Genomic DNA, 18,648 nt, shown 5'->3' with positions numbered 1-18,648 from the left:
CCACTAAAAGCAGCAATATTGAAACTCGTGTCAAACCCCTTCTAATTTTTTTTTACATTCTGCAACAGAAGAGGATGCTAATAAGAGACGGGGGGAGAAAAGAGCTGAATGTTGAGAGAGGAGCAAAAAGGAGAACCAGATAAAGTTGGTCAATGACAAAACTTGATAGGGTGGGTCTTTATTTCTTCCTTCAAAAGAAACACTGAATACAAGTAGAAGAAACCCCTTTTATAAAGGGCCAAAAGGATATTGACATTTCTAGATCTGGAAATTGTCAATATATTGTAAGATTACTCCACACTGCAATGCGGATGCCAACCAACAAATCACAGGCATCCTAGGCTAAACAAAGAAGGTCTGATGCCAATCCTGGTGCCACTGGCAACCATCATTGGCACTCTAACTATTCTTCCTCATGTTTTCTCCTAGTCAATTATTTTTTTAAAAAACAACCTTTATTTTGTTTCACTTACTTGTTATTTTTCATATTTCTTTCAGGGATTGTTTTTATTTCTATACTTAACGTATATGACATAATTAAGTAGGTTTTCATAAACCAAAAAAGAAATAAAGTCATGTGCTAGATAAGCATGAAGTCAATGAAATTGCTGTCTTTTACAAAACCTGACATCCTCAATCAATTACACTGCAATTCACCATAACTGAATAGCTCTCGATAAAGAAGAGAAAGATTAAAAGCTTGACAAAAGAAAAAAATACAAAGTTAACTTAACATGACTTCTTCAAAAGTAGAGAGCCACTACCTTAACAAGAGATTTACAGCAACACAGTGAGATACAAATTAGATGCACAGTTTACAATAAACAAAGGGTATACCAATGGCGACTTGATACAAATAAGTTAATCAACTTTATCTTCCAGTATATTTTCTTAGTAGCTCCTTGTATCTTTGGAAATATATAATGTTAGCATATGGTTATCTTATTCACGTCTATTTGACACTTCTTAAAATAACGTATTTTGTCAATTCATTCAAACCAATCATCCAGTAACGCCCCTCACCCACCCTGATTCCCCATTTCAAGTTAAAGTTTGCCACCAACTTAAAAATTGACAAAGTTTAAAAGATTATACCGACCCTATGTTGCCTTGGTTCCAGAGTTGCTTGAACCATTTTGTTTCCTCCTGTAGTCTTGACTTTCAGAAAGATATATTTTACAGACAGGCAAAATGTGTTAGTATTAAGGCTATGTCTTACAATATGTATTTCCATAATGTCACTTCCTGAACTTTTTTCACTAAAGAAATTTAGAGTTATAACATATAATTAAGATGTTTTGTTTGAAGCTACCACAGACAGTAAACACTTTTCTTTTTGTTTTCCTGGATCAGTTTTGCCAGATTTTGCAACCACATCAAATCACTGCAAAACAACCAAATGTTGTATATACACTGTATACTCCTGAGAGAGAGAAAAAAGCTAACAAAAACAAGCAGAACCAACTACTGAATTATATTTTTTTATTATAAATAATCCATCGAAACTCCCTGTATTTAATTTGCTTTACTTAAATTATATGATCATAACACACAATTTGGGGAATTAAATATGAATTCTAGAATAGAGGTTCATTAAAAACTTATTGTTGCATGTGTTCTTCTATATAATTAATACAATAAATAGTATGTAAAATCTATAGTCAAATGAAGGCAGATGCCATTTTACTTTTGTTACTAATAAAAACCATTCAGTTAATTTCTCAGTTAAATCCCCTAGTTATATACAACGCATCAGATAACTGTCTGCCATCTGCCTTTCTGCAGGCCATTTCTGCCCACCACCAGGCCAAGTTATGAAACGGCCCACCATCTGTGGCAGTTCAAACTTTACCCAGTTTGGATTTACAGCTAAAAAAGCAATGCTTTATTAATGTGGATAATCAGTAATATAAAGACTTCTAGAGGATGGTATAACTACAAGAGAATAAAAAAAAGACCTATAGGAAAGAGCGTACATTTCACGGGTTTCAGAAATATGAAAACATGTATCTAATTGGATCCATTTATTATTCGGATGACCTGCAAATGAATACTATTATCAATGAATTATATACATAAAGTTTGACAAGCAAAATACTCTCTCTGAATCATCTGTAGAGCATTATGAACAGCTGGTTTCCTTTTAGTCCTATATCTCTAAGTTTAACTGTCTCTTTTTTTTTAAGTGTACCTAGTATTTTTCATATTTAAACAATTCTTAAGTAAAAGTATGTGTATCAGTGTACTATGAAAATATTATTTTGATGGAAAAGTTTGGGAAAATCTGCATCATGCATCTTTGAAAAGTAAAATTAATATCGGCAATATGAAGTGCTTCATAGAATCAAAGAGTGGTTATTAAAATATGATAAAATGCAAATATTGCATGCTATAATTCTGACTATATAACAACAATATTTACAGGGGCTATGTTAATGTTTCTTTGCTAAATCCTTTTTTATGTTTGATTTTTGCAATAGTTGAGAAAGTTTGTAGTTGCTCTTCAGAGCAATAACAAATTGATCAATATAAGCATTAGTCATTGAACACAAGTAATTAAAAGAAAATGTAAAAATTTATATTTTGTATGTATGTTTCTGTGCAAGAACACACATATGCATATGCATTAATGATGTTGAAAACAGATCTATAAAATATTCATATTTTCTGGAGTACTAACTGCAAAAATATCCAACATATTGTCAGTTTTTGACAAAAATGAACGTCAAAGGAACTCAAATATTCCTTGTTCCTTTTGCAAGAAAAACCAGCACGTATGTCATATGCATGTGTCAAATACATGTTTGTTGGAGTGAACGTGTATCCGTGTATACGTATACATGCTGACTTACAAATGTGTACATACCCAAGTTTTGTATATATACCACAGAAAAATGTGTCATTGGAAGTCTTCCCTTAAAAGAAAAAAGGCTGCTTGGAACCAGTATTTGACATACTAACATAGAAACACAACAATCTGCTTCCTACCTTGCTCCTGCACGTAGTATGCCAAAAACAAATCAAGCTCCTTGACTGATACTGTTATGTGATGTGGCTGGACGCAAAGTGCTGGATTTGTGCAATGTGGGGATTTCATGAGTCGCTCTCCATCCGTACTTTCCAAGGGGATGCCTTTGAACAGGATCACCATGACTAGATCCAGACGCCAAACTTTGTCAGCCTGTCGCAGGCAATCGATTCTCCTAATCTTACCCTTCTGGTCAGGATTGGACAATACACAGCATGGGTGCTTCTTCCCAGTAACAGTGAGCACAAAATCCTCCCGGTACTCTTGGCGGATATCTTTGCGCAGTTTGGCGAGGAGCCTGGATGCCCACTTCTGTTTAATTTCAGGCTTTTCACTAAGTAGCTCATCCTTGACTGCTCTTTCCTCATCCTTTGACATTCGCTTCTCATGTTTTTTAAAGTACTTGCGTTTTCGAGCCTGAAGGTTGAACCAAGTATAAGCGATTGCACGGACATGTGGTAGAAGTGCCTCAATGAACGGGTGAAATTCATCCTGTTGAAAGAAAAGGTGCGGGGAAGAAAGAAGAAAACTCAAAGTCAGTTTGTTCTCATAATAAAGGAAATAGAGAGATAAGTTTCCGAACATTCTGAAGTGAAAACCAAGATGAAGAAAATATAGACTTAACATTTACAACAATTTCTGCCCAACACCCCTTTATGTAATTACTACAACTGTCAGACAAGAAACAGAAGTATCCTGAGCATCACATTTTCCCCACATTTCATCCTCTGAAAGAAACACGTGAAGGCTTTATTTTGTATGCCCTTCCATTCACAATGCTATACAGACTACATCGTTTAAAAGATGCTATCAAGATGTTTTGTTTCTAACATTTAAAAATTTGACTGATCGGCTAATGCCAAGCAGTACCATTTTACAAAGAGGACACAATACGATTTTAAAAATTCTGAGCAGAAATGTTCAGAACGTAGGAGCGAATGCCACAGTTCATTTCTCTTCTCTGTGGCACAGAAACACAAAGCATATACATGCTCAGTGTAATGCCACACAGTTCCCGCTTCTGGAGCATGCTCTCAGCAAGAGACTGCTGGTGGCACAAAGAGCATGCGCCATTAAACTTGATCCATTCTCTTATCAATCGTCCAACATTCCAACACTGAAACAGCACCATTCCAGTGGTGGTAACTAGAGAAACCAGTATACGGTAAGGGAAGGTGGGCAAAAGACACAGCATGTAAAAATCCTGAACAGAAGCTTCTGTACTTAGAGCTCTGCATGCCTCCCTCCCATTCCCCCCACCACCACCACCACACACACACACACACCCCTAGTAAAATAGAAGTTTATGAAGTTGAGAACAAAATTACATTAATGTTTGTTCAGAAGCTCTACTATCGGATTTGAAGCCCCACAGAGATAGTTAATTTGTTAACTGATCACATGAGTGTGGCAATTATTCTAAACCCCTTAAAAATCAATCTGAGATGTACAATGAAAAATAGCAACTTGGCACAAACTTTGCATTCTTTGTGTTTCTGCATGCTGTGGCAGGGTGACATTAGGAATATACCACTGGTCAAACACCGCTTTTGTGAAATCCACACCGTTTATTTACATTTTTAAAATACCCTTCCTAGCATGTGGCTTTACCTGCAAGTTCATATCTTCTACCTAGTTGCAGTGTACAATGCATTAAAGGGGTCAAAGCCTAAATGTCATTCATTCATTTTGCCTATTTTAAGTAGCATCCTCCATACTTGTTCATGCCCAAACAGGACTTTCCCCCAAAGTACTGTCTACCTCTGTGAACAAATATGAATGTAATTATTCCACTAATTTAAAATGGCCAAAACCCACTACCAAACATTACTATGTTTTGGTTTTGAAGGAAGAGATTAGGGGGGCGGGTCTCGGTATTTTTTACTTTGTATGTGTTTCTGTTTTTAAGCACTATGCAGTGGTTATGCATCACATTGAATGATGGAATACAATCATACCACAACTTAGCTTTCTTCATGTGATTATACACAAGACTAGAGTATATAAACTAATATTTCTGTTACACTGATAGAAATGGAATGACATATTTAATCAGTGGGATGATTAACTCGATTAGGTAAAAATGACAAAATTATGACTAATGGCTTTATAATTATACATAATTCACAATATTTTCTTGGCGACCTATTGGACTTCAGACTGAGATTTTGGTATTAAAAACTTCAAATTTAAAAGCAATTTCAGAGTATTCTGAATGTTAAAATCATGTAAGTTTTAATTTTTCACCCCTAATTGCCCCCCCTTCCAAAAAAAATAGTTGTGAGCCCAGTTGCACATAAGGCCAAACATTACCTTCACAAGAAAAAAAATCTGAATCAAAACTGAACAGTAAAGGATGCAAATAGTTTTATTACAGTGTGAAACATAAAGGCAATGATTAAACTGTTCAGCAGTTTCCAGCAGAGATTTGAACATTTCTGATACTATACTGGCACACAAAACTAGGCCAGGCAAAGAGTTAAACCACAATCTGTTCTTTGTGTGGGAAGGCAGTAGTGCACTGAGCAACCACAGCCCACGATAAGACTTCCCTATCGCCATATACTTTCTGATCCCATGCTTTTTCCTCTCATTAGAAATACTACAGAAAGTTTGTTTTTTCTCCTCATAAAGTTATCTTAAAGAAAAAGTCATTTAATAGCATTTTGATTTTAACATGTGTAGCAAAAAGGTTTAACATATAACACTTTAATTCATTTTATTACAGATTTTGAAACCTGTAACTTCCAGGGGGGAGGGGATTAGAGTGAGGGGAGTCCTTTTGTCCCAAATACTAAAATTTCCTTTACATTTAAAGTAGGCTGCAGTGCTTATAGTTTAAAATACATAAAATATTGTATATCGAGCAGTTCAGGGGCGGGGAGTTAATACGGACATCATGAACTTTTTTGGTTTGACTTTAAATAATAACAATAATATCCAATAGTACCCAAAACCATAAGTCATTTTATATACTTACATTTCAGGTCTGATGCTCGAATAGTTTAATTTTTCTCTATACAAAGAGAAACTTTTTTTTTTTATTAGGACCCAGGTTTTGTTTTACAATATTTTCAAATACTGTAACTATAAAATATATGTTCAAGAAAAATACAAAGCAGCAAGTTATGTCCTGCTGTAAAGTAGTATTATGAAATATCTTTGAGAGATTCATTGTGCATCTGGATTCCTTTCAAATGAAACATTACTTCACAAGAAGTGCCCCATAAAAATGATCCTAAATGGAGATTTGCTATTAATCATACACATTCCCTGCTCAACCTCCTAAAAAGCCATCTACTAAATTTGATTTTTTTTCCCTAACATTGGTAGAGGCAATATTGAAAAAATGATTTTTATGTGGCACTTACCCATGTGAATCATAACTGCTCTTGCAATAAAGTGATTTATGAAGGTAAGATTTTCAAGTGTCGTAACAAATGGTTCAGGTGAACCATTATGCACCAACAATTTAAACTAACATGGAGGTTATTCTGAAATATGTATATAGCTTGCAAATAAATGAACAAATACCTACACTGTAATTACAATATAATGCTGACAGATAGGCCAAGCTTCCTTTTTCAGAGTAGTTTACAAGAGAAATGTATTTCCCTTCTCCTTCCCCCTCACCTTACCTCTTCCTAAATTTCATATCAACCTATCTACATTCAAATTAGAGAACTATGATACAGAAAATGAGGCAAAAGTCTAGCAATTACACATAGAAAATCTTGCATTCACAATTTCATTGCATGGATTTTTATTATTTTCCCTCTAACTAAACAATATTTTCTAGCAATGTAAAAATAAACTGTGTTAAATATATCACAAGAGCCTGAGCATTTAAAGGCATGCGGTAACTGCATCCTATCATGTCTCGGTCAAGAGAGATAAATTGGAGTTTATATTCATTCCAACACAGGAGGACAGAGTTGGGGAAATACATTATATGTGATGTCTATATACTAACATACAGGTATTTTGTATCCACTGAACTGGCAACAGGAAACGTTCCCAATTGCCAAGTATTGGCTTAACAAACCTACTGTTAGATCTACTCTAAAAAGTGGCTACAATGCGATATCCTCACAAACTGAACTACAACTTTTGTAAAGCGCTATTTTGATCTGTGCTTACAAGTTTTAACAGAATATTTTGTGATGAGCACACAGCACTAGAGTCAAAATATGTCCAGACTATCATACAAATAGCGAGTACTGTAGAAATTAAAATAATTTTATCCAGGTTTTTCCAAACGGCTAATTATAACTTCATGTGAGATTCAGTGATATTCTACTTTTAAAAAAAATAAAGAGGCAAGACACGGGGAATTAGTAAATAAATTTCAATCATTTCAGACAGAGGATAGAAACTTTTACAAATAAAGAAAATCAGAATGGCTACAGTTGTATTCCCAATGTATATTACTAAATTTGCCTACTTAAATAGTCATATGATACAGCATGATTGTAAAGTGCTATATTTTATAAACAAGTTCTTAATACATCAGTGCAAGATAATACTCTTTTATTTATGCTTGCATACATCCCATAAATTAAGTTTTATAAACATATAAATAGTGACATTTTAATATAGATTTGAAAAAAAAGATGTAAACCAAACATATTAAAAAAATGTTATAAGACCTGGAAATAGCAAAAGACCTTATCCGCTATATTACAGGTGGGAATGTGAATTTGCCCTACTACTTTAATGTAATGTAAAAATTATTTTATTTAATTTGCATTAGTCTTAGATGTGTACTCATGTACAGAAGACCCATTAACTTGTCAATATTTTTTTTTTAAGAGAGGACAGCTTATGAAGAGGGGGGGGAAATCTACTAAACATGGATTACACCAGAAGTAATTCCTAGGTTCGTACCTGTAAACATATACGCATATCTTCAATACATACTGCAATCTATATGTTATGATGTAATTATTTATTTTTAAACTACAAAAAAGCTTAATACTCGTGTCCAGTTTAGTTGACGTTTACTTGCTGAAAATATCCATATCTAAGTCAATCACACATAGATGCCAAACAAAATATAAACAATAAAAAATGTGTCAGCCAAAAAGCTACAGGACTGTATCCAATCAATGAATAAGCCTTATCTTTGTTTTCATCTTCATTCACAATTTCTGAATGCTTCAGTCCTTTTAAATCACAATGTTTTTAATTGTCAAATAATTGAAATCATAATTATTTGTCCTCTGTACAAATATAACTGCATTAATATTAGATTTACACTAATATAACACTAGATTTACGTTCTCACTTTTCTTTAGTTATTTGTTGCACCAATGTGGACACAAGCAGCTATCAGTGAATCAGTTTACATCACATCCTCCTAAGGCAGACTTATACTAAAAACTGCTGAAAACTATCCCATAGCTTTAGAGTTAGTTTACTCTCTGGAATGTGTTCTAGCACCAATACATGTATTTCTTGTTAAAATGATAATAAATAAACTCTGCAGTAACTTCTGATGTGTTACTTGCTACTGTTTAAAATAATAGTTTCAAAAGAACTGTAGATCCGTATTCTGTTTCCTTCACCATATTTTAAATATCTTCATAAAACCCTGGATTTTCCAGAATCTACTCTCTATATCTCCCCTACTTGAAACAATATTGCACAGTTGGTCCAAAATTTCTCAAAACATAATCTTGGATGCAGCATAGACAATTATTGCTTGTTTTTCTCATAAGGGCCAAAAAGTCAGTTACTACCAAAGCATGACAATAACTATAAGTGCAATGTATATAAAAGATAATTTTTGCTTTTGAAGTTGCATGCTAATTTATAAAACACCAAAATTAAACAAGAAAAATGTTATGTCCCCAGACAGTCAAATAAAAATTATATCCTGTACTTTGGTCATTCTCACTCTAATCAACCTCATACTGTTGGCAGACTATAGATTATTAATTCAACGTGGAACAGTATTACTTTTACATCAGTCAATGTTCAATTAAAAATAACACTTTTCTGCTTCAACTCTTATATTTGACATTGAGTGAGTAAACAGGAGAGCAAAAAAAGACAGCAGATCAATATTCTCCAGTCAAATCAGAACTTTTCAAACCCGCTTTTTAACTATATTAATTTATACTGTTTTTTACCTTTGCAACAATTTAGCAGTATTTATCTAGGGATGGTGCTTTCAACGAATCTCCCCCAAAACAATGGCCTTGTACAGTTTGTTCTCTGCTGTTCTATTTTGCAACAGGAGTTTGGACCCTGATAAGCAGCTATAATTATGCTTTAAGCCGTTACTACTATTAGCATGACTCATTGAGAACCATATTATATGTGGCTTCATATAGATAATAATAAAAAATATAAAATATAAAATCAAAATGCATCTGTACCTGAGTGAGACAGATGGGAGAATACATCATGACTTCGCTTTGAGAACACACTTCCCGGAGAGCCCCTAAGAAAAGCCTCAAAAAGGAATAATTTCATCTATTCATTTTAGACATCTGAGAACTCAAGGAAGATGAGATCTATCAGGACGGGATCCTGCCCTGGATCACCACAACTTCACAGCAAACCCCAGTCCTCCTTAAATAGCCAAAGATTCAAGTTCACGCCGTGTGCTAGATTTCCCGGGGTGAAATCCAATCTACACTTTTAACCCTCTTGTTGTCGGCGGCGCAGGAGTGTCGCTTTTGCTGCTTCTGCTGCTGCTGGTTTTCGGATGAAGGTTTTTTTCGGGGGTGGGGGGAGGTGGACGGGAGGGTTTTTGTTGTTTGCTTTTTTAAGATGTTGGTGGCTGCGGCGGTGGTTGCACTGTCACCACGCTACCGAAGTTCAAGGTTACAGCCTGGAGCGGAGCAGGAAAGTCCCGAAGTAATCGCAGGCGAAACTTTGCAAGGAATAGACCATGTGCGTATGTGAGAGAGTGAGTGAGAGTGAGAGTCCCCCAAGGCTGGGAAATGCTTCGCAGCGCGCAATCTCCGGGCTTCTCTCGCAGCAGCCTGTGCCTCTCTCTGCCTATCCACTCCCTCCCTCTCTCTCTCTCTAATGTGGGCAATGTTAAGAGGCTGCTTTCCAAACGCCCACTATAATAAAAATGATCTCTTGAAAATTCAAAACGATAAATCTCTCCCTCTCTCCCTCCCCATTTGCTCCCTCTCTCGCTTGCTGCAAAACTTGGAAGTTGGAAAATCCACCGGTTACACCCTGGGGACCCCCTTCCAGTTCGCTTCCCCAAATGAGACTTGAGGATTGTTTTTAATTATTTAATTACACAATCATCGCTTACACTCCTCCTCCTGCAAACATTCCTTTTTTCCACCAGATCTTCACCACCCCCCTCCTCCTCTTCATCAATCATCTACCACTGTAGAAGAATCCAGCACGTTTTACAAACATGCCTAATGTTTCCCTCCCTTCTGGTGAGAGAAGGTTTTTGGGGGGGAAGGGGGGGAGTTGGTACAGCGATTATTGCAGCAACTATTTCAGAGCACTAGCAGTAATAAACCCACTTCCCTCTGCTTGTCCTGGGAAGTGCCCAGTGGAAAATTCCCTCACAGGGAGACAGAAAGGGGCTGGGGCGGCTGCAGCCTGGCTCTCTCCTCTGCCCACCAGCCCAGGAGGAGCCGCTGCACGCACCCGCGAGGAGAGGCGGGGGCCTGGGCGGGAAGCTAAAAGCGTGAAACTTCGCCACATCGCCACTCATTTCACCGAGCCCACCGAGATAGTGGGCGCCGGGATCCCTTGTTCTTTGCATGTCCAGCCTGCAGCCCTGTCTCTCGGGTTGCGTTTTTCAGCGTTACTGCCCTGTGCACCTAAAACCCGAGGGGCTGCTGGGCTTTCGCTCACAGTGCAATGGGGCCTCCTGCTTTGGGCTGCTTTTTGCCTCCCTGCCAGGGAGCCCCTTACAAAACACGTGGCCCCCATCCCTCCGCCTTGCCGTCGCAGCCTGAGCAGCACACGCCCTCACGGACCGGGATAGTCGGCGGGGCAGGCCCCCTTTCGTAGAGGCTATGCGATAGGGGGAGGTCAGGCCGCTTTCCCGGGGGGGGGGGGTATGGGGCAGCTTTCTCCCCTGGCGTGCCCAGTGGGGTGCAAGCAGCAACTCGAAGGGCATCAAACAATCTGGAGGATGGGCCCCGCGGTAGCAAAGTCTGGTTTCAATCTTCCAAACCAGCTTTACTAGGCAGCTGAAGCCCGAGGACGAGTTTCTTGCTCCAGGAATGTAGTGAATGAAACTTATTTCTCCTCCTGTAGGGAGGGCGGTGTGATGCAGTGCAGATCTCGGGGGGAGGGGGCACCCACCCCATGCGCGCTGCTGCTGCTGCTGGTGACACAAAGGGGAACGAGAAGCTGACGAAGCGCCTGATCAGTGCCAGCTCCTGCAGCAGCCTGTAGTTTAAACCTTCACAGTGTTTCGCTATTGAGAGCCTCTCTAGTCTAAATTGTCCTGAAGGGACCAGTGACTTTTCCTTTCCCAAAGTGGGAGTGATTCACGTCAGTTATTCACAACGACACATCAAGAAAAGTAGGCAGGTTCAAGTCAACCATGAAATGGTCACTTTTTAACCCCGTCCTGTCCTCATTAGGGAAATGCTCAAACACAGCCCATTTTCAAAGAGGGCTCTTAATGAGGACAGCTTGCCAAGTCTACCAGCTGCAATTCCCATAAATTTACAAGCCAAAGGAAGGGGGAAAGGGAGGGGGGGTCGTACAAGACAGGTAATGTCAAAGGAAACAGCGAGATCCCAACACATTAACCCTTAAAAGAAACCTATCCACATCCATTCTGGTGGCTAGCTGCACTTTCAGGCTTTGCTCAAAGCATCAGTGTTTGAACAAGTCACGTCTTCTTGTAAGGGTCGTATTTAAAAGTGACAAGCAAGTTTAGAGCGCGCACTCACGCCAGAAGTGATGAGGCAAACTCGGGGTGAACCATAGTGAACACACTTCATTTCGTATCTTGCACAGAATACACCAAATCCTATCATTTTGTGCCAGACACTGCAGAAAGCTGATAACGCCAGCTTTAAATACTGGAGTTTCCCTTTGAATAAATATTCAATTTAACTGGAGTTAATTTACCATAAAAGACATTCCCCTTGGCACAAATGCACTAATGTCCTTGAACACCTCTTTAAGCGCTTGGACTCCTACACAACCAGCTATTACTACGGGTCTGCTTTAAAGCTGTAATAGCTTTCTCCCTCCCCTCCCCAACTCACCCCTTACCCTCCTAAAAAAAAAACCCACCCCACTAGAAATGCTGCCTCTGTGAGTTGCACAGATTTTATAACTAGCCCCTCCCTCGGGTAAGTACTGGGAAGGGGACCCTTTTTTCGCCAAAGACATTTACACTAAGAGCAACAAAGTGTGACAAGCTTCTCAGCTCGAACAGCAGGACAAAGAAGGGGAATAAGGTAAGGAGAGCCAAGGAGCCTTGGGGTTTCTACAAGCCAGAAGAAAACTCCTGGGTTAGATGGGTGCGGCTGATCTCCCCACAAACACACTGGAATAGGAACAAGGAGTGGGGATTATACATACACGTATACATTCGCTGTTGTTAATAACTGGTTTTCACTTCCACTAAGTGAGACAAAGACTAGCCAGGGAGGGGGAGAGATGAGGCTGACTGCTTGAGGCCCCATGTGGCCGGCTGTGTCTGTCTCCCTCTGTCCTCAGGCGCCCTGCACACACAGCGCCTGGCCCTTCACTCACTGACACTGCACCAGCAAACCAGCGCTACTTTTAACAAAATACCAGACTAACTCCAGGCCTTTCCAGGAATAGATGTGTTAGCCAGGATTAACCAAACTCATTCTGGGAAGACATCCGTAGGGACGGAGTGGAAACGGTATGGTGATTCATCTCAATAAATGCCCCCTCCTTAATAAGCAAACTATAAGAACAACAGGCTTAATAGCGTCTCGGAAGAAGAGAAAGTTTTACTCGCAAGTACAAAGGTACAGAAATTCCCCTACAGCCTCCGGAAGCACATACGCCTACAAGATGAAATATAAGATTGCTTTTTTCCCCGTTTTCTTCTTTCTTTCCCCTCCTCCCCCCACATCAACCCTTTAGGATTATTTCTTCAGCAAATTAACCCAGGAGAGATTTAAAAGTTATTTGCTTAGGTACAGATGTATATGAATGCTGATGTCTCATATGCCTGACTTTTTAAGGAGGTGGTAGTTCGTGAAAGCAAACCATAACTGCGACTGGGCCTTGGCATGCCCCGAAATTCTTTATGAAGGTAGCTCAAACACCTCAACGCACCTAAAAATAAGCTAACGATTCTTTAATATCCTGTCTTTCTGACAATTTCTCGTAACACTACGTTTCCTAGCATTGCAGTTATTCGCTTCTGTATATACTGGAGATAAACAGACCTTCATATAGTGTTTAAAAATCCATATATGTCTGTAATATTCACATACACACAAATTCGCCACCTGACCTAGCCATTGAGTGACACTGAGAACTGGTTTGCTCTGCGCTAGTGCTTAGAGAAGCTGCTATGCTATCACAGGAATGGGAACACTATATTCTGCCAGTGGCAGCTTGGGGGAGTGATGAGGGTGTGCATTTTATATATGTGAAACTTCCTAAAGCAAACAGCCACAACTAAAGCGAAGGCTCCTGTAAGAGAGAAAGAGTCAAATGCGTCTATCTATTTATTACCTCGCAATTGTCTAATCGGTGTTTTAAATTCTCTCTCGGAAAATTAATACCAGTCTGGTCTTTCCTCTTCCCAGCATCCCCCACTACCCCGTATCTGGCATCCTGTACTTATTTCACTGGGAACTATTTGTATTCCCTGGGGACAAAACTAAGCTGAGAAAATCACTGTTAATAACGATAGTGCCGAAATACCAACGCACACTGTTACACAGGAACAGTGTCTCACTCTGTCTACATTTCATGCACATTTACAGTTTGAAACTCACCGAGCAACACTGATTTCAAATATAACACGAGGCTGGTCAGCTCGTCAATATGGAAAACTAGAAACTCATTTTGAAACTAAAGGCCAAACAAACTTTCACTGACCTCCGCAGCAGTTTTCCACGATGATTCAGATTTGAGTTCTATTGGACTCCTATGGAAACACATGCTCTCTTACTCGCTCTGTTTTTTGAACACACAATATCTACACATTCTATAGAGCGTTTGTACTTATATTTCCAGATATATAAAAGTTAGAAATGGAAAGGCCTGTATAAAGTGTATGTTCTTGCTAATGTAGGATTCCAGCTGGTGTCCTTTGTTCTAGTATTTTGGTTGTCAAACATCGTTTTATGCCTCAAAATCAAGAGAATGATATTGTTAATGTTGGACTGTATATATGTGTTTATTTTAGTATACAAGAGTGTGAATTTCCTAATTATCTACAAACATACAGAGAATTATCCATTTCTATCTGAATATTATCATAGGATCTTTTTTAAAATAAAAGCCTTTCAGACATTTTGCAGCTATTTCAAATAATTCAGTATGCAAGAATCGCCTCCTCTTAAATTTCTGTTTCACCAGGTTTTTGAGACACAAAAGACAAGCTATACGCACCTATCCATGTTGTAACATCAACTTTTCAACTTCATCAGCAGTAAGAAAATTAAGCTTATACTCGTTATATTCACAAATATTTGCATATGTACACACACATATAGCATAGATTGACTAAATTATGTATTATATACATCACAGTGTTATATTTTGTGCAATATATATTATATATAATATGATCAGTAATTGTGAATTGCAAGGCGATTCAGGATTCCTTATGATTCAGGGTTCCTTGTGATATCATATTCAACTATACTGCAACGCTCCAGAAGTTTATATAGTCATATAATATAGTTTTGGTCAGTTTTTCTGAATCTATTACATCTGTCCGATTACGATAGAAAATAAATGTAACTGGAGAAATAAACACTGAAACTCTCAATATTTTTATCTGTTCGCGATTTTTAAATACAGTTTAATTTTTCGGTATCGGTTTTTTTTAAAATGTGAACAGTAAAATTTGTAACTCACTATAGTATCATCACACCTATAAATATATTAATATATTTTAATCATAGTATTACTATTTTTTTCTGAATGATCAGAAACACACACACCTATCTAGCTCACTGGGTGTGTGTGCTTGACCTCTGTCCACATATGGTTTGATGGTGACTCTTATACCCGAGCTTTCTCTGTCTCCCAGACCAGAAAAATGAAAACATCAAACCTCAAATGTAAAAACTGTAAACCACAACGTTTTGTGTTACACAGCGCTGCAGTTTTTACCCTGACTGCGTAAAGGTCACGTTTGCAGCCTGACAAAGGAATGGAAACCCATTCTCGCTAATATAGCAAATTCTCTCAAAACTCACATTAACTAATCTTAAAACTTCCTGGACACACACACACGCACACACACAAAATAGTTGCAGCTGTATCTTTTCTGACAGTTTATATGACTTTGTAGATTTATTACTGGTTTTTTTTTGAAGAGATTGATGTAAATGTCTATACAAATTAGAGTTCAAAAGTTAACTTTTTTCCCTATGATTCAATGTTAAGTTACATGGGTTGCGGCTCAAAATCACTTCAAAGAAAGTTAGAGTTAAGTCTTGTGTATTTTGGCGCCTTTTCCCTGCCAGCTACTGTACTTAAAAAAAAAAAAACACTTGGAGATCTTGTCTGTCCCGTCTCAAGTTCAATGGCAGCCCTTTCCAGCAGCAGGAGTAGGAGAAGATGGCCATTTTCGCAGCCCTAATAATAATTCAGATCACGCCACATCGGCATCTTGTGTCAAAGTCGAAACTGGCTTCCCCGCCCCCTTCAACCTGAGAGCTGCCAAGTCCTCACACACTCCGCATTCAACCACAACTTAATGGATGGGATATTGTGCATTAAAATGTGGCCCAGACACACAGGCGAGGAGAGGACAAGAGGGGAAAGCAGACAGACAGACAGACAGACACACACACACATACACAGAGAGAAGAAAGGAATGAATTAAAAGTAAACATGCACGGCTCCCACAGCAAAACAGTAGGGTGAAAGGGGGAAGAGAGAAACCACAGGAAAGCCACAAAAGTAACTTATAAAAAAACCAAATTCAGAGATATCAAACGAACACTTCATACGGCAATATGCAGCACCCGGGATAAATTAACTATTTAGCAAAGCAAACAGAGGATCAGTGCCACTTTTCCTCAAAAGTACACATTCAGGGTGAAAAGTGTATTAAATTACAAAATATATCCAGACGGTTAGAAGGAAAAGAATCAAAGGGGTGAACAAAAAAAAGAAACTACAGCAGCACGACAAGGGAAACAAAAACTGTCGCGAGTTACAAATAAAGTAGCATTTTCATTAATCCTTTCCAGCGTATAACTGATAGCTGCCTGCCAGAGCAGAGGGGGAGGGGGGAAAGTTGAAGCAGGACATGTGCCAAGTTCAGCACTTTTGGACGCAAACTCCCATCAACTGATTCCTGGCATAAAAGTGTGACCCATATACAAAAGCTGCCAAAAAAGCAAAATATAAACAAACAATCCACCACTTATATCTCATCCTGTAAAACAGAAGTGATATCAGCTTTTAGGAAGGGGATATAACATCCACTCTGGAAACCACAGAGACACACTCGCAGCCTGGAAGGGGGAAAGAGGGAACAGCCAAGCAAATGGAAAGGGGAGAAAAAGCATAATTTTCAACGCCACATACCATTGCACTGTATTGCATTAATTAAATGGGATCCTGAAATCTGTAACACACAACACAGGGCCGTTGGCTTCACATGTCTCAGGTAAGAAATTTATTCTTTTCTCAAGAGCTCGGTGTGGTTTGTTTGTTTGTTTTTGTTTGGATTTCCAGAAGTGGCCTTCTTTTTTAAAAAAAGAAAAAAATATTATTGTTTGCTCAGTTTTTTTTTTAATAGAGACACCAAACAGGAAGAAAATTCTTGGCCAGAGGAGGGGAAAAGGCGGTAAAGTTAAAGTCTATAGGCAGTGGGCAGCCCCCTCCTCCTTCTCCTCCTCTCGCTTTCCAATCTTCCTTCCTCTTTGACTTGCAAGGCTGGAGAGCAGGTTTTGGTGGCTGACTTGAACGCGATCCAGGAAAGGCTGAGACCTTTGTGTGTGTGTGTGTGGGGTGTGTGTGTGTGGAGCTGGGCTGGTCTCTGTATGTGTGTTGCTGCCTCTTTTTTTCCTTCCCTTCTCTTTCTCTCCCCCCTCTGCGACTGCAGAATGAGCTGGCAATACTAGCGCCGAGCTAGTGCGTACTTGGCCTCTTTCCACCTCTTTCCGATTGGCCGGGCCAGCGGCGGTGGCTCCCCTTAACCACCACCCACTAAACCACCCATTCCCCGACTCCCCATCCGCCCGCCGGAGCCCTTGGGAAGCGCGGCTCTTCGTTTCCGCCTGGCGGCTGCATAAGAAACCAAGAAAAAAGCTAAGGCGGGGGAGGGGGAAAATTTATTTGCATATTGATACAGCAACACCCAATGAGAGAGAGGGGGAGCCGGAGGCGGCAGCAACAGCCCCAGACAGGTCAGGGACCTGAAATCAGTGCTTCAATTGACTCGGTCCTTTTGCTGCATGAACGCAAGGCTCTGTGCACGCGCGCTGGAGAACTCTGCTGACTGCATTGTTTCAAATGCTGCAGATGCACGCACGGATTTTGTTCTTTAACAGAAGTTTGTCGTAATTCCCATTCATTGTAGAAAGAGGTTTAAAATCTTACTCACTACACACCTCTGATAAATGTAATTTATATATATATAAAATCACTGCCTAGATACAGGTAGAGTAGTACTGAAGGGCAAATATGCTACTCCTATATTTACTAGAAGATTATCTTTATTTTTTAAAAATAATTGTATTTCAGAAAGAAAGAAAAACAGCAGGATTCACTCAGTTGTCATTACGGTGCAACCACCTACTCCCTATGCCTACCTTTTGTGAGCCCCCAAAATTCCCATTGAATTTGAAGTGAATGGGAATTTTGGATGTTCAGGAATTACAGGATAAAAGGGTCCTGGTGCAAACACTGAAAACGGGTTAAAATGGGAGCTGCAAAGTGCTGGAAACTTTTCAAAATCAGGCTTCTTGGTTTAGGTGCCTAACTACAGGTTAGGGCCTGGCTTTTAAAAAAATTCTGTCATTCTATTTAATGTGCTTGTCTCTGGGTCTAATCCTGATGCCACCGAGTTCAATAGTGGCATGAGTGGCCTCTGTTACTGCTAAAAATGTGACAGTGAATGAAGTTCTATGTACACATTTATATTTTTCAGGCATTTCAAATTGCTCTAAGCTGAAAGCTAGCACATGTAGATTTTCAACTTGATATTGATGTTTTTATTAAATGTGATCAAATCAAATACATTCACAGCTTATTAATGAACATAGATATAAAAACTATTGGTCTGTACCAATCTGAAACTTTTTGGAATGTATAATATTCTAAAAAGGTTGGGAATTAAAAGTTGAATTTTGGAAAGTTAATACTCAATGTATTGTAATTGCTTCAGATATTACCAAAAAAAGCTTAATATTTATGTACAGCACTTGAAGAATAAATTTCTTCACATTCATTTTTATAAAAAGCCTTTGCAGACTCCTCATGGCTTC

At 38.7% G+C, this 18,648-nt stretch overlaps 1 protein-coding gene across 7 annotated transcripts in view; it reads right to left on the bottom strand.

Moving 5' to 3' along the window:
• NFIB (nuclear factor I B) overlaps positions 1–17,201 on the bottom strand; it is a 223,138-nt gene extending 205,937 nt beyond the window's left edge. For 2 of the 7 annotated variants that reach the window (XM_050943121.1, XM_050943123.1), the window contains exons 1-2: positions 9,412–10,301; positions 2,989–3,520 (exon numbers count right to left, since the gene is read on the bottom strand). In XM_050943121.1, coding sequence (XP_050799078.1) covers positions 2,989–3,520; positions 9,412–9,441 — 562 coding nt within the window. In that variant the 5' untranslated portion in view covers positions 9,442–10,301. Of the gene's footprint in view, positions 1–2,988; positions 3,521–3,898; positions 3,987–9,411; positions 10,305–16,744 lie in introns of those variants that run through there. The other 5 variants (XM_050943120.1, XM_050943119.1, XM_050943125.1 and 2 more) reach the window with 5 other exon arrangements.
• Positions 17,202–18,648: the final 1,447 nt, after the last annotated feature.

This window comes from Gopherus flavomarginatus, chromosome 3, assembly GCF_025201925.1.
Source record: "Gopherus flavomarginatus isolate rGopFla2 chromosome 3, rGopFla2.mat.asm, whole genome shotgun sequence".
Classification (NCBI taxonomy): domain Eukaryota; kingdom Metazoa; phylum Chordata; order Testudines; family Testudinidae; genus Gopherus; species Gopherus flavomarginatus.
The sequence above is the reverse complement of the archived record's forward strand: the minus strand, read 5'-3'. Positions and strand labels throughout refer to the sequence as shown.